Below are 16298 nucleotides of genomic sequence, written 5' to 3' on the forward strand. Positions count from 1 at the left end.
CATCCTAATAAGACCTATATCCTGATCCCAAGGCCCTTATTTAGCTGTCATCAGACAGTTGGGTTCAAATTGTGCCTCTTACTAGATAGTTACTATATAAATAGTTATAGCTATGTGACTTTTGGCAAACTTCCCTTCTTCTCTGCTCCTGCTAATACCTTGTAAGTATCTCTTTACAAGGCCTCTACGATTTTTGAATTATAATTAGATGGTTAAATATGACTGTCCAACTGAACTCTGAGTTCCATGAGGGCAGGAACTGCATTCATTCACTCTTTATTGAGCAACAGGTACTCAGTATGACATATACTATGCTAGATGCTGGAGAACAATGATGATAAAACAAAGTCCCTTCCCTTATTGAACTTACTTTGTAATGGGAGAGATAGGAAGTAAGAGATAATGGCACAAATAAGTATGTGTGAATATAAATTGTTAAAAGTGTGAAGAAGTGAAAACAGGGTCTTATGCAGTTGTAGGTTTGGTCGTGGGTGTCTTGCCCCAGGCTTCACGCTGAAGAGGCACTTCACTATGCTTATGAAAGAATGAATTTATGGCTCATGAGGATTTGCCTTTTTTTCTTAGATTCTCTCTCAGCAATTGCAGCAGATGGAAGCTGAGCATAATACTTTAAGGAGCACTGTGGAAACAGAAAGACAGGAGTCCAAGATTCTGATGGAAAAGATGCAACTTGAGGTGGCAGAGAGAAAATTAGCCTTCCATAACCTCCAGGAAGAAATGCATCATCTTCTGGAACAGCTTGAGCAAGCAGGCCAAGCTCAGGCTGAACTACAGTCTCGGTACAGTGCTTTGGAACAGAAGCACAAAGCAGAAATGGAAGAGAAGATCTCTCACATTTTGAGTCTTCAAAAGACTGAACAAGAACTACACTCTGCTTGTGATGCTCTAAAGGAGGAAAATTCAAAGCTTGTCCAAGATAAGAGTGAACAGGCAGTTCATTCAGCCCAGACCATTCAACAACTGGAAGGTCAGTATTTGATTGCCTTTCAAGTCCTCTTGTTTAGCACCTGAGTGGCTCCTGTTTACAAATTTCTGGGATCTGTTAATGACATGATTTGCTCATGTCAATTGAATAAGTAGAAGAATTAAGAATTCATCTTTTTTGAACTCATTGTCCTTTTTCTGGCTGAAGGTATAATCTGGCTTAATATTATAATCATTATGGTCATTATAATGTCTCCTAGATTAGAAAGAATGCTATGTGAAAAGTGACCTCCATCTGAAGGGGTCAGTGACTGAAATGAGTAGGATTTGAATTGATTTTTGGAAAACTCAGGATAGATCTAGGTACATAGGTCAGGAGACTGAATTGAATGGAGTCATCCTTACTTCTAAAGATGGATCTAAATACCTATAAGTGATAAACTCTTTTTAAGGAAAACTTTTATCCTTTAAGAAGGTTTAATGAAAAGTAATACAGGTGCACCTGGGTGGCTCAGTTGGTTAAGCATCTGACTCTTGGTTTCAACTCAGGCTCTGATCTCATGGGTTGTGGGATTGAGTCCCACACTGGGCTCCACGCTCAGTATGGCATTGTGGCATCTGCTTGGGATTTTCTCTCTCTCCTCCCTCTGTGCCTCCCCCACCAGAGTGCACATGCTTTCTCTCTTGGTCTCTATCTCTCTCTCAAATACATAAATAAATTTTAAAAAATAAAGTAATACATGCCTCTAATTTAATTTAATTCTGATAGAATGTTTAAAGGAAAGATTTCAGAAAGGGTTAAGTTGAAGATCTCTATTGAGGAACTAAACATTAACCAGAAAGCCTTGGGGGATATTATGTGGAAACAGTGTATTATATGAGCACATTGTCCTCTTATCTGGACTATGTACATGTTTAGAGTTGTGCTATATTATCTTAGTGGGATTCATAATGCTTCATTGAAGAGTGAAGAAAATAAAATTTAAAAATACTAAAGGCATTTTCAAGGGGGAAAGGAAAAATGACTTTGTGAAAAATTCTAAGACCATTTATTTGACCTTTTAAGGAAGAGGTTTACTGAGATGGCCTTTGGTCCTTCAGAGCATTTAAACCGTTAAAAACTGTTGTTAAAAACATGTTGTCATTGGTATCATAGTTTTAATTAAGAGTGAATAGCATGTGGTGGTATCTCTATAAGGTAATAGCTTACCAAGTTTCAGACTTGCAGCAGAGATCATTTCTATTTATTTACTTTCTTTTCCTTAGATCAACTCCAGCAAAAATCCAAAGAAATTAGTCAATTTCTAAGCAGACCAACATTGCAAAAACATGAAACAGCATCTCAGACTTCTCTCCCAGATACTGAGGATACACAGGTAATTAAATGTATACTTTTAATAATGAGTATGGTCTGTTAATATCTGCTGTATCATACTTGGGTGCTTTAATGAGAATATATTCCAGAAAGTAATATAGGCTTGCTTTAATCCAGAAAATGTTATGTCTTTTATGCCTGATAAGATGCTTTTTTGGAGTTGATTCCATTTGAAAGCAGTCTTGAAAAACATTAATTTGTGTCTCAACAATGATTAATGAAAAAAAAAATAGATAACAAGTACCATGATCTCAGGAGCCTTTCTGATTCTAAGGTCTTAAAATTCTGTATTGAAAACAAATCATTGTTTTTGATCTTGTAATCAGTTTTCTCAGCTGAGAAGTCAGTTTTGTTTTTGGTAGACCGAGATTTGATCCACTTAAAAGCACATAATTCAGTCTAACCAGACTTTAAAGTCTATTATAGAAATCATAATCCTCCCATTAATTAATTAAAAGTAAAAGCTTTAATTGCCAGTTAGCTGTTGTTTGGCCAGTATATTCTCTTTTCCTTCTCTAAAAATCTCCATGGGAAGCTAGATTATAATCACCAGAAGGCTGCTTATTCAGCATGATTATCAGAACAAAGAGATTTGTTTGATGATCTTAATTGGCTAGTGTCAAGCTAGGATAGCTGGATTTATTCATGTCCCTTATAAGATGGACAAAACTGACATACATTATGACCTGCAGAGTTCCATGGTCCCTGGGCAATACTGTGCATTGATAAAAATTTTTTGCTCCCTGGTTTCTAGCATCTAGACGTTCCAATCTCTTCTATTCTCAAAATAACAACTTTTTTCCTCCAATGTTTAAGAACAGTTTTCAGTAATTGCAAAAAAGGTTGAAAGAATTTGATACTGAACATCTGTATACCCACTATCTAGATATTCTGTCAACATTTTACTATATTTGCTTTATTAAATATCCATCCATTTATCCATCCATCAATTCATCTTATTTTTTTGTGTTTCACAACAAGTTGTAGACATGAGTACCTTTTTCAGCATGCATATATCATTGACTAAATTTTAATATTTATTAATAGTTCTTTTTCTTTGAAGTAAATTTTATAAAACATGAAATGTACAAATATTAAGTATACCTTTCACTGAGTTTTGTCAAATGCATATACCTGTGTTATCCAAATCCCCGTCAAGATATATCACTATCGCCCTACAAAGTATCCTCATACGCTTTCACAGCCAATCACATCCTAACCTTCTAGAGCTGACCAATGTTCTGTTTTTTCACCATGGGTTAATTTTGCCTTTTTACAACATCATATAAATGTAATCACACAATATATATGCTCTTTTTTGTGTAAAGCTTCTTACACTCAGCATGTTTTGAGTTTCATCCAAATTGTTGCATTTATCATAATGTACTGTTTTATATTGCTGAGAAGTACTCCGTTTTGTGAATATACTGCATTTTCCTTTGCATCATTGTGCTGTAATTTCTTGTTGATGAATACCTGGGCTTTTTCATGTTTTGGCCATTATGTTTTAAGTTTTTTTTTTTAATTTTTTATTTTTTATAAACATATATTTTTATCCCCAGGGGTACAGGTCTGTGAATCTGCACACACCAAAGCATATACCCTCCCCAAAGTCCATAACTCCACCCCCCTTCTCCCAACCCCCCTCCCCCCAGCAACCCTCAATTTGTTTTGTAAGATTAAGAGTCACTTATGGTTTGTCTCCCTCCCAATCCCATCTTCTTTCATTGATTCTTCTCCTACCCACTTAAGCCCCCATGTTGCATCACCACTTCCTCATATCAGGGAGATCATATGATAGTTGTCTTTCTCTGCTTGACTTATTTTGCTAAGCATGATACGCTCTAGTTCTATCCATGTTGTCGCAAATGGCAAGATTTCATTTCTTTTGATGGCTGCATAGTATTCCATTGTGTATATATACCACATCTTCTTGATCCATTCAGCTGTTGATGGACATCTAGGTTCTTTCCATAGTTTGGCTATTGTGGACATTGCTGCTATAAACATTTGGGTGCATGTGCCCTTTCGGATCACTACGTTTGTATCTTTAGGGTAAATACCCAGTAGTGCAATTGCTGGGTCATAGGGCAGTTCTATTTTCAAAATTTGAGGAACCTCCATGCTGTTTTCCAGAGTGGCTGCACCAGCTTGCATTCCCACCAACAGTGTAGGAGGGTTCCCCTTTCTCCGCATCCTCGCCAGCATCTGTCATTTCCTGACTTGTTGATTTTAGCCATTCGGACTGGCGTGTGGTGATATCTCATTGTGGTTTTGATTTGTATTTCCCTGATGCCGAGTGATATGGAGCACTTTTTCATGTGTCTGTTGGCCATCTGGATGTCTTCTTTGCAGAAATGTCTGTTCATGTCCTTTGCCCATTTCTTGACTGGATTATTTGTTCTTTGGGTGTTGAGTTTGCTAAGTTCTTTATAGATTCTGGACACTAGTCCTTTATCTGATAGGTTGTTTGCAAATATCTTCTCCCATTCTGTCAGTTGTCTTTTGATTTTGTTAACTGTTTCCTTTGCTGTGCCAAAGCTTTTGATCTTGATGAAATCCCAATAGTTCACTTTTTCCCTTGCTTCCCTTGCCTTTTGCGTTGTTCCTAGGAAGATGTTGCTGTGGTTGAGGTCAAAGAGGTAGCTGCCTGTGTTGTCCTTAAGGATTTTGATGGATTCCTTTCTCACATTGAGGTCCTTCATCCATTTTGAGTCTATTTTTGTGTGTGCTGTAAGGAAATGGTCCAATTTCATTTTTCTGCATGTGGCTGTCCAATTTTCCCAACACCATTTATTGAAGAGGCTGTCTTTTTTCCATTGGACATTCTTTCAAGCTTTGTCGAAGGTTAGTTGACCATAGAGTTGAGGGTCTATTTCTGGGCTCTCCATTCTGTTCCATTGATCTATGTGTCTGTTTTTGTGCCAGTACCATGCTGTCTTGATAATGACAGCTTTGTAATAGAGCTTGAAGTCCGGAATTGTGATGCCACCAACTTTGGCTTTCTTTTTTAAAATCCCTTTGGCTATTCGAGGTCTTTTCTGGTTCCATATAAATTTTAGCATTATTTGTTCCATTTCTTTGAAAAAGATGGATGGTACTTTGATAGGAATTGCATTAAATGTGTAGATTGCTTTAGGTAGCATAGACATTTTCACAATATTTATTCTTCCAATCCAGGAGCATGGAACATTTTTCCACTTCTTTGTGTCTTCCTCAATTTCTTTCATGAGTACTTTATAGTTTTCTGAGTATAGATTCTGTGCCTCTTTGGTTAGGTTTATTCCTAGGTATCTTATGGTTTGGGGTGCAATTGTAAATGGGATGGACTCCTTAATTTCTCTTTCTTCTGTCTTGTTGTTGGTGTAGAGAAATGCAAATGATTTCTGTGCATTGATTTTATATCCTGACACTTTACTGAATTCCTGTATAAGTTCTAGCAGTTTTGGAGTGGAGTCTTTTGGGTTTTCCACATATAGTATCATATCATCTGCAAAGATCGATAGTTTGACTTCTTCTTTGCCGATTTGGATGCCTTTAATTTCCTTTTGTTGTCTGATTGCTGAGGCTAGGACTTCTAGTACTATGTTGAATAGCAGTGGTGATAATGGACATCCCTGCCGTGTTCCTGACCTTAGCGGAAAAGCTTTCAGTTTTTCTGCATTGAGAACGATATTCACAGTGGGTTTTTCATAGATGGCTTTGATGATATTGAGGTGTGTGTCCTCTATCTCTACACTTTGAAGAGTTTTGATCAGGAAGGGATGCTGTATTTTGTCAAATGCTTTTTCAGCATCTATAGAGTATCATATGGTTATTGTTCTTTCTTTTATTGATGTGTTGTATCACATTAACTGATTTGTGGTTGAGTCCTGATTTAGGACCGAGGATGTGATCTATTCTGGAGAATGTTCCATGTGCACTAGAGAAGAATGTGTATTCTGTTGCTTTGGGATGAAATGTTCTGAATATATCTGTGATGTCCATCTGGTCCAGTGTGTTGTTTAAGGCCTTTATTTCCTTGCTGATCTTTTGCTTGGATGATCTGTCCATTTCAGTGAGGGGAGTGTTAAAGTCCCCTACTATTATTGTATTATTGTTGATGTGTTTCTTTGATTTTGTTATTAATGGGTTTATATAGTTGGCTGCTCCCACATTGGGGGCATAGATATTTAAAATTGTTAGATATTCTTGTTGGACAGACCCTTTGAGTATGATATAGTGTCGTTCCTCATCTCTTATCATAGTCTTTGGCTTAAAATCTAATTGATCTGATATAAGGATTGCCACTCCTGCTTTCTTCTGATGTCCATTAGCATGGTAAATTCTTTTCCACCCCCTCACTTTAAATCTGGAGGTGTCTTCGGGCTTAAAATGAGTTTCTTGTAGGCAACATATAGATGGGTTTTGTGTTTTTATCCATTCTGATACCCTGTGTCTTTTGATTGGGGCATTTAGCCCATTAACATTCAGGGTAACTATCGAGAGATATGAATTTAGTGCCATTGTATTGCCTGTAAGGTGACTGTTACTGCATATGGTCTCTGTTCCTTTCTGATCTACCACTTGTAGTCTCTCTCTTTGCTTAGAGGACCCCTTTCAATATTTCCTGTAGAGCTGGTTTGGTGTTTGCAAATTCTTTCAGTTTTTGTTTGTCCTGGAAGCTTTTAATCTCTCCTATTTTCAATGATAGCCTAGCTGGATATAGTATTCTTAGCTGCATGTTTTTCTCGTTTAGTGCTCTGACTATATCATGCCAGCTCTTTCTGGCCTGCCAGGTCTCAGTGGATAAGTCAGTTGCCAATCTAATATTTTTACCAATGTATGTTACAGACTTCTTTTCCTGGGCTGCTTTCAGGATTTTCTCTTTGTCACTGAGACAAAGGTGACGGGGTGTGGGCCTATTCTTCTTGATTTTGAGGGGCGTTCTCTGAACCTCCTGAATTTTCATGCTTGTTCCCTTTGCCATATTGGGGAAATTCTCCCCAATAATTCTCTCCAGTATACCTTCTGCTCCCCTCTCTCTTTCATCTTCTTCTGGAATCCCAATTATTCTAATGTTGTTTCATCTTATGGTGTCACTTATCTCTCGAATTCTCCCCTCGTGGTCCAGCTGTTTGTCCCTCTTTTGCTCAGCTTCTTTATTCTCTGTCATTTGGTCTTCTATATTGCTAATTCTTTCTTTTGCCTCATTTATCCTAGCAGTGAGAGCCTCCATTTTTTATTGCACCTCATTAATAGCTTTTTTTATTTCAACTTGGTTAGATTTTATTTCTTTTATTTCTCCAGAAAGGGCTTTTATATCTCCCAAGAGGGTTTCTCTAATATCTTCCATGCCTTTTTCGAGCCCGGCTAGAACCTTGAGAATTGTCATTCTGAATTCTAGATCTGTCTGTATTGATTAGGTCCCTAGGCTTCGTTACTGCCTCTTGTTCTTTTTTTTTTTGTGGTGAATTTTTCTGCCTTGTCATTTTGTCCAGATAAGAGTATATGAAGGAGCAAGTAAAATACTAAAAGGGTGGCAACAACCCCAGGAAAATATGCTTTAACCAAATCAGAAGAGATCCCAAATCGTGAGGGGGGAGAAAAGGGATAAAAGGAGTTTCAGAAAGAAAGAAAGAAAAAGAAAGAAAAGAATTAAAAAAAAGAAAATGAATAAAGAAAATTATAAAAAAGAAAAAATATATATGTTAAATAAACTAGTTAAAAAACGTTAAAAAAGAAAAGGGTAAAAGTTAAAAAAAATTTTAGCAGAAGAAGAGAAAAAAAATGATAAAGAAAAAAAAAATAAATTAACTGCAAGACTAAAAAATCACAGGGAGAAAGCCATGAGTTCCGTGCTTTGCTTTTTCCTCCTCTGGAATTCTGCTGCTCTCCTTGGTATTGAAACTGCACTCCTTGGTAGGTGAACTTGGTCTTGGCTGGATTTCTTGTTGATCTTCTGGGGGATGGGCCTGGTGTAGTGATTCTCAAGTGTCTTTGCCCCAGGTGGAAAACACCGCCTTTACCAGGGGCCGGGCTGAGTAATCCGCTCGGGTTTGCTTTCAGTAGCTTTTGTTCTCTGAGTGCTTTCCGTAGAGTTCCGGAGGACGGGAATACAAATGGCGGCCTCTTGGTCTCCGGCCTCCGAGAGCCCGGGGCCCCACTCCTCAGTGCGCCCTTAGAGAACAGCATCCAGTAACTCCCGTCTGCCGGACCTCCGGCTGTGCTCCGAGCTCACCGAGCCTGCAGCCGGTTCAAGGTAACCCTGAGCTGTGATCTTACTGTCGGCTCTGTCTCTATAGCCGGCTTTCCTGTTCCAATACCCGCAATCTCTGCGACACTCAGACAACCCGATCTTTCAGTGACCCTGCGGGACCTGAGGCCACGCTGACCCCGCGTGGGCTTAGCCCCGGTTTAGCCTCTGGAACGATGTCCCTCAGCGGAACAGACTTTTAAAGTCCTGATTTTGGGGGCGCCTGGTTGGCTCAGTGGGTTAAAGCCTCTGCCTTTGGCTTGGGTCATGATCCCAGTGTCCTGGGATCGAGCCCTGCATCGAGCTCTCTGCTTAGCGGGGAACCTGTTTCCTCCTCTCTCTCTGCCTGCCTGTCTGCCTACTTGTAATCTCTGTCAAATAAATAAATGAAATCTTTAAAAAAAAAAAAAGTCCTGATTTTGTACTCCATTGCTCCGCCGCTTGCCGGGAGCCGGCCCCTCCCCCCGGGGTCTATCTTCTGGTCGCTTTGGATTCACTTCTCCGCTGGTCCTACCTTTCAGAAAGTGGTTGTTTTTCTGTTTACAGAATTGCTGTTCTTCTTCTCTTCGATCTGCTGATGGATTTGCAGGTGTTTGCAATCTTTAGATAAGCTATATAGCTGATCTCCTGCTAGCTGATGTAGTCTCAGCCTGCTACTTCTCCGCCATCTTGACTCTTCCCCTGCATTTTGCTTTGGACAAGAAATCTGCTATCATTCTTGTCTTCTTCTTTTTTTTTCCCTGGCTTTTAGGATTTTTATAACTGGTTTAGGCTGTACCTTAGTGTAGTTTTCTTCATATTTTTTGTGCTTGGAGTTCATGGAGCCTTTTAAATCTTTGTGTTCATAGTTTTTATCAGTTTGGAAAATTTTCTGCCATAAACCAGTCAAATAAGTTTTTCTGATTCTCTCCCCTCCTTTGGGGATTTCATTCAGACATATATTAGATTATTTGAAGTTTTTCCAGAACCCACTGATGCTGTTTTAATGGTTTTGGATTCTTTTTTTTCTTTTATTTTAGTTCCTATTTCATGTCTTCAGGTTCACTTATCTTTTCTCCCTTAATGTCCAATTTGTTATTAAGCCCATCTCATGTTTTATTTAACTGAAACATTGAGATTTTCTTCTCTAGAAGTGTCCTTGGTCTTTAAAAATATATATTCTGTGGTTTTATTTGATCTTTTAGCATATACAGAATGCAGTTAAAACTTTTTTAATTAATTTATTAATTTATTTATTTTAAGTAGGCTCCATGCTGGGCATGTCAGGCTTGAAGTTGCAACCCTCACATCAAGATCAGAGCTGACCAAGAGTCAGATGCTTAACTAACTGAGCCACCCAGTTATATTTCATTGAAATATAGTTGACACACAGTGTTAACATTAGTTTCAAGTGTACAACCTGGTGATTCAACAATTCTTTACATTTTGCAAAGCTCACCATACATGCTATTATAATACCTTACTATATTCCCCAAGCTGCTGCTTTCGTCCATGTAACTTACTCATTCCATAACTGGAAGCCAGTACCTCCCACTCCTCTTCACCCATTTTGCCCATTCCTGCCCCTCCCCCACCCCTGGTTACCATCTTTTTTTTTTTCACCGTATTTTTGGGTCTCTTTCTGCTTTTTATTTGTTTATTTTGTGTTTTAGATTCCACATAAAAGTGAAATCATACAGTATTTATCTTTCCTTGTCTGTAAAGTCCTTATCTTTTAATTCTAACATCTGTGTCAGTCCTGGGTCAGTTTCAGTTGATTATTCCCTTCATTGTTGCTTATATTTTGCTCTGTGCATACCTAATGCTCTTCGATTGGTTGCCACACGCTGTGGGTACTGTGTATATTTGTATTCACATAAATATTAATGGGATGCTGTTAAGTTACTTGAAAAAAATTTGATCATTTTGGGTCTTGCTTCTTTGATTTATTAGGCAGGTCTCTATCAGTACTCAGTCAGTCATTCCTTCATAAGGCACCTCACTGAGTGTGCTACTTGATACCTTGCAAAGTCTGTTTTCCACATTTGGCTGTGGGAATAAGCACTCCTCCAGGTCCTGTGCAAGCACCAAGTGTTGTTTTCTAATCTCTTCAGATGGTTTTGTATAGTTCTGATAGCCGTGTATGATTTCCTCACATCCATGTCCTGCTCTGTACCCTACCAGATACTTGTTGGGGATCGTCTGCAGACCTCCAGGGTTTTTTCTGTATGCAGCTCTCTCCTGTCTGGTGCCCTTTTCTGAACTTCACATACCTTGATTTCCCTCCTCAACTCAAGGATTCAGCTAGGCTCTGCCTAGGTTCTCACTTCTTGGGTCACAGCCTGGAAATTGGCCTATGCATTAAGCTTGGTCAGGTGTAGGCTCACCTCATTCTTTCCCACCTCTTAGGGATCACTCTCCTTAGTTGCCTGATCCCTAGTATTTTGAAAATTATTGTTTCATTATTTTTTCTTTTTTGTGTGTGGTTGTTTAAGGTGGGAGGATAAATCTGTTCCATTTTATTCTCTGTTTGGCAGAAACTAAAGTCTTCTATTGGATTTTTATATCTTTTTACAAAAATGTTAAGTGGTTGTTCTAGGAAGTATGATATACATTTTTAACTATTCTGTCTTCTTAGAGTAATTACTTGACAATTTCACCTAAAATGTAGAGACCTTGTCATCATAAATCATTTTCCTGTTCTTTATGCTGTAGGTCCTGTATATGTTATATTAATGAAAGAAGTCCCATAACACAATTTTAACATTTATATTTTAAACAGTCATGTGTATTTGAAAGAACTTAAGAGGAAAATGTTGACCTTTATATTTGCCAATATGTTTACTATTTGTGATGCACTTTCCTATCTGATAATCACATTTCTATCTGATAATATTTTCCTTTGGCCTCTAAAATGTCCTGTGGTATCTTTGTAATGAAAGTCTATTGGTGAAAAAATTCTTCATTTTCTCTTATCTAAAAATGTCTTTATTTTGGTTTTATTCCTAAATGATATTTTATACTAGATATATAATTCTGGATGGACAGAATTCAGGACTTTAAAGATTCTGTTTTACTCTTTCCTGGCCTACATTTTTCTCCCAGCAGTTGGTCCAATTATTCTCCCTCCCTATAAAGTATTTTTTTTTTTCTTGCGTGATTTTAAGGCTTTTCTCCTTATCTTTGTCTGTGACATACTTAGTTGGGGTTTTCTTTGTAATTTTCTCACCAAGCTTTTGTTGGATTTCTTATATATATAAACTTATATGGGGGGAAATTTTTGCCATTATTTCTTCAAGTAATATTTTTCTCTCCATTATGTCCTTGCTCTCCTATGGTACTCCAATTACAAGTATATTGAACCTTTTATTTTTTTTCACAAGTTGCTGAGGCTCTGTTCACTTTCTTTTTTCTTTCAAACTTAAGATTGGATAATTTCTGTTGATCTGTCTTAAAGTTCACTAAGACTTTCTTCTTTCATTAGATTCTACTATTAAGCCTACTGACTGAGTATTTCATTTCAGGTGTTCTGTTTTTTAGTTCTAGAATTTCTGGGTAGCTCATTCTTTTGTAGTTTATACTACTAAGATTTCCTATCTTTTCATTCATTATGACTATATTTTCCTTTATGTCCTGAGCATACTTATAATAGCTTCTTTAAAATTCTTTTTTTCTAGTTCTAAAATCTGCATCATTTTGTGTTTGGTGTTTGTTGATTATGTTTTTTCTTGAAAATAGGTGATATTTCCTTGTTTCTTGGTGTGACGAGTGATTTTGTATCATAACCTGAATATTGTGAATGTTTTGTTCATAAGATTCTCTTCTTTCTAAAACTCTGAAGAGTCCTGATTACTTTTTGGAAGCCAGTAATTGGATTCAAACCACAAACTCTGGCCTGTCATGGGTAGGATTCAAAACTCAATTATTTTTGCCTTAACGCTTCTGTTTTGAGTCAGCCCTGCAAATGTATAGTTCATTCTTCAGCCAGAGATTGGGCTGAGTTTACACATAGAATTTAGGGCTCCCTCTGCTAAAGTTTTTTCTCCCTGCTTTAATTTTGCTTCTCATAGTCTGGCAGCTGTGGTTCTCCCAAAGTCTGTCTCCTCATTTTCCAAGTTCTCATTCTGTGGCTTTTCTATCAGTGTTTTACTTGCTCTGTGTACTGCAGACTGAGAACCTTCAGGATAAAAGTCATAATTCCTTAAACTCATCTCTTGTCATTTCTTTAACCATCGAATGAAGATTTGGGACAGAGTGAGCTATAAAGACCCTCAAGGCTCAAAAATTCTACACTTTTATGAAGAATTGCATAGAATAATCCTCTTGGAGAAGAAAACATACAAAATGACCTACAACTAAGGATGTGTTGTAGGAAAACCAAACTAATATGTATGCATAAATGAAGCACAAGATAATTTTTATTATTCTTGGAAAAAACAAAAATGGTTACAGCTCTTCCTTTCTTAAAGTTTACATGTTAACTTTTGTTCATGTTCTTCTTTGGGAGTCTCTCTTCATGTTTAGTCTCCTATACTAGAGTGACCTTATTATTAAGTGCCATTAATTAAACTTCATAATATTACTTAATGGACCTGAAAATCTTTTTTCTTATGCAACAGACTTGAGATTTCTTTGTAATCCAGGGTCCATTTTTAAATATGAAAACCACTGAACTAGAAGTGTGTATGAAAGATTTTCTGTCTTCTGATAAAAAGCATTACTTTAAAGATGCAGAAAAGTAGATGCAATTTTTAATATATTTTCATGGTAGAGAACTTACAGAAGACAAAAATGCCGGAGACTCTCTCGGCATTACTGTGAAGCTTTTTACTGAGAATCATTAATTTGTTGTCTTTCTATAATTTAGGCAGTCACTGAGGAGAAGATTGGCTTTTTGCCGAAGCAAGTGGTAGAACTAGAGAATGAAAAGAGAGCTTTTAGTTCTATAGAAGTGGAAGAGCTGAAAGCTGAGAATGGTATGTATAAATGAAAACAGTAATTCTCTGTGTTTTTTTTTTTTTAAGATTTTATTTATTTATTTGACAGAGAGAAATCACAAGTAGTCGGAGAGGCAGGCAGAGAGAGAGAGAGAGAGGGAAGCAGGCTCCCTGCTGAGCAGAGAGCCCGATGCGGGACTCGATCCCAGGACCCTGAGATCATGACCTGAGCCGAAGGCAGCGGCTTAACCCACTGAGCCACCCAGGCGCCCCTAATTCTCTGTGTTTTTAACCCACATGTGCCTCTACTTTTATCACATATATAACATGTAGATTTTCTGATTCTATGACAATAAAGATTTTAGCACAGCTGGTAGTTATTGAAGATAGGATTAATACACACTAAACAATTAAAGCACCATACCAGTATTTATGTAAGTGTAGCATTTTGCATTATGGGCTATAAATGCTGTAGGATATCTGTATTATATTTATTTTGGAGTAGTCAAGGAGTCTTTTCAAGAGCATGGCTTGAATAGGACCTTAATAAGATGACAGATTTTTAAATAGGCAAAATGAAAAAAGAAAGGACATTCCTAGTAATAAATTTTGGGGATGAGGTAACAGAGATCGGTATAAATAAAAGCCCAAAAGTAGAAAACATTTTGGGTTTTGCTCATGCTCTATACCGCTTAGAACCCTATGCTTTTAGCCAGGCTAATTCTCACTCATTTTTCAGGCCTTAACTAGGATATTATCTTTTTCAGGAATTTGACCCTGATCCCTGTCAGTTGGGTTAAATTTTTGTACCTCTATAATAACATCTTGCATTTCTTTAACATTGTATTAAAATCATCTGTTAATGTTTATATTTTATTCTGTAAGCTCTTCAGAGATAAAGTACAAGCCTTTCAAGTGTAAGAACCCTTTTTCTTTTTCATCTCTGCTTTACTTTTTACCAAGAACTAGTATAGTTCCTGGCAAATAGTGGCTGCCAAATAAAGTTTTGTTGGATTGAAGTAAAGTTAGCATTTTATTCTGGTAGACTGTGTGTGAATATTTGGTAAAAATACTTCCTTTCATTTATCATTTACCTTACAAGAACCTCAGTGCATTTAGTAACATGTAGTTAATAGTGCATTAATAATCTATTTTATTCTTGATAAACTGGACTATTGTGCTTTATCTTCTATGAGTGAAAATGAATTTGTACCATTTCTTAAACTCTAAAGACAGTATTTCACCTTAACTATCTTTCAGTTCTATTTAACTCTAAATACTATGGATTATATATTTTTATTAGAACATTCCCACCATTGCTGATAAATAAACACCACCACAAATTCTGCTCATTATTCAACAGCACTTAAAGTATTTCTTTGAGACCTTATCCATGATGTTTACTTTGCAATTTTGCAGACAATGCCTGTCAGTCATGTAGCTCATTGTAGTTTGCTTTTTCCTGCAGGGATCAATGGCGTTAAGATTTTTCAAACTAGTTTTTGTGTTTGGTCTCAGGTTACTTTTGCTTTATGTGTCATATTCTATTCAACTCACCTTTTGTACTTCTATTTCTTTGGAAACTTCCATTTCTATGACTGTACCTCTTCAAATAATCTTGTGAGCTGTCTGAACACATTATATACTGTCTTGAATTCATTTGTTTCATGAATTGTCATTCATTCATTTAGCAGATTTCCATGGTATCTATTATATGCACAGTAATCTGCCACGGACACTGCCCTGAACATAATAGAGGGGAAGATAGGCCATAAGCAGGTATATTAATAAGAACATTTCAGAGAGTGATAAGTATTAGGATAAAAATCAAATAGAAAGGTGCAGGTATGCCTGGGGGAAGAGGAAAGAAGATTTAGAGTGGTCAAGGTAGGCCTCTCTATTAACTTGAAACCTGTGATTAAAAGGGAATAGCCATGCGAACAGGCTAAGCAAAGAGCATTCCAAGCAGAGGAAAAAAAGGGCAGATACCATGAGGTCTGAATAAACTTGATGTGTTTGCAGACAGAAATAAGACCAGTATTTTGGGAGCAGAGTGAACAAAAAAGGGGCAGTGCAGAAGAGGTTGTAGAATAGGTGGGGTCAACTCCTGACAGCCCATGTAAGTCATGTTAAGACAACTAGATGTAGTATACAAAATATGCTTTTTTCCCTTTAATATATCTGTCTTAGCTTCTCTGAAAGAGTATAAACTTCTTGGGGGCATATTATCAGTAAGTTTTCTATCCTGCAAGGTACTACGTCCCCTTTATGTGTGAGTATGTGTGTGCATGTGCATGAAAATAGAACATGGGGTAAAACTTGGAAGACCGGATTATGAGCCTAGCTCTCTGTGAACTAGCTGTAGGTCATGTCATTCTTTGTTTCCTTAGATGGTCACTGAGGAGATTGGATAGCTCTTTTCTAGTGCTAAAATTTGCTGTCTTTATGAATATATGTGAAAGAACATTGAAGACATTTAAGTACTATATTAATGTAAAATGTGTATATATATATTTTTTAAGATTTATTTAGTTTAGAGAGAGGGAAAGAGTGTGTGTGAGCAGGGGGGAGGGAAAAAGAAGATGGAGAGAGATCCTTAAGCAGACTCCCCACTTAGCGCAGAGCCCAGTGCAGGGCTCAATCCTAGAACCCTGACATCATGATCTGAGCTGAAATCGAGACTTGGCTGGTTAACCAACTGAGCCACCCACACAACACTAATGTAAGATGCATATTATGAAAAGAGTAGGATTATGGATAAACCAAGGCAAATTTATTCCCCTACAAGGCCCAAATTATGCCACAGAAATAGCTGCTACTTACATGC

General features: G+C 37.2%; 1 protein-coding gene across 7 annotated transcripts in view; it reads left to right on the top strand.

Moving 5' to 3' along the window:
- Positions 1-16298, top strand: part of GOLGB1 (golgin B1) — a 108793-nt gene that overhangs the window by 54959 nt on the left and 37536 nt on the right. For all 7 annotated transcript variants that reach the window (XR_014311300.1, XM_082729146.1, XM_082729148.1 and 4 more), the window contains 3 exons: positions 586-988; positions 2212-2321; positions 13402-13510. Coding sequence is in view for 6 of the 7 variants with exons in the window: in XM_082729146.1 (XP_082585272.1) it covers positions 586-988; positions 2212-2321; positions 13402-13510 (622 nt within the window). In the remaining variant the exon portion in view is untranslated. The remainder of the gene's footprint in view (positions 1-585; positions 989-2211; positions 2322-13401; positions 13511-16298) is intronic.

Source organism: Mustela nivalis, assembly GCF_964662115.1.
Source record: "Mustela nivalis genome assembly, chromosome: 1".
NCBI classification, from domain to species: domain Eukaryota; kingdom Metazoa; phylum Chordata; class Mammalia; order Carnivora; family Mustelidae; genus Mustela; species Mustela nivalis.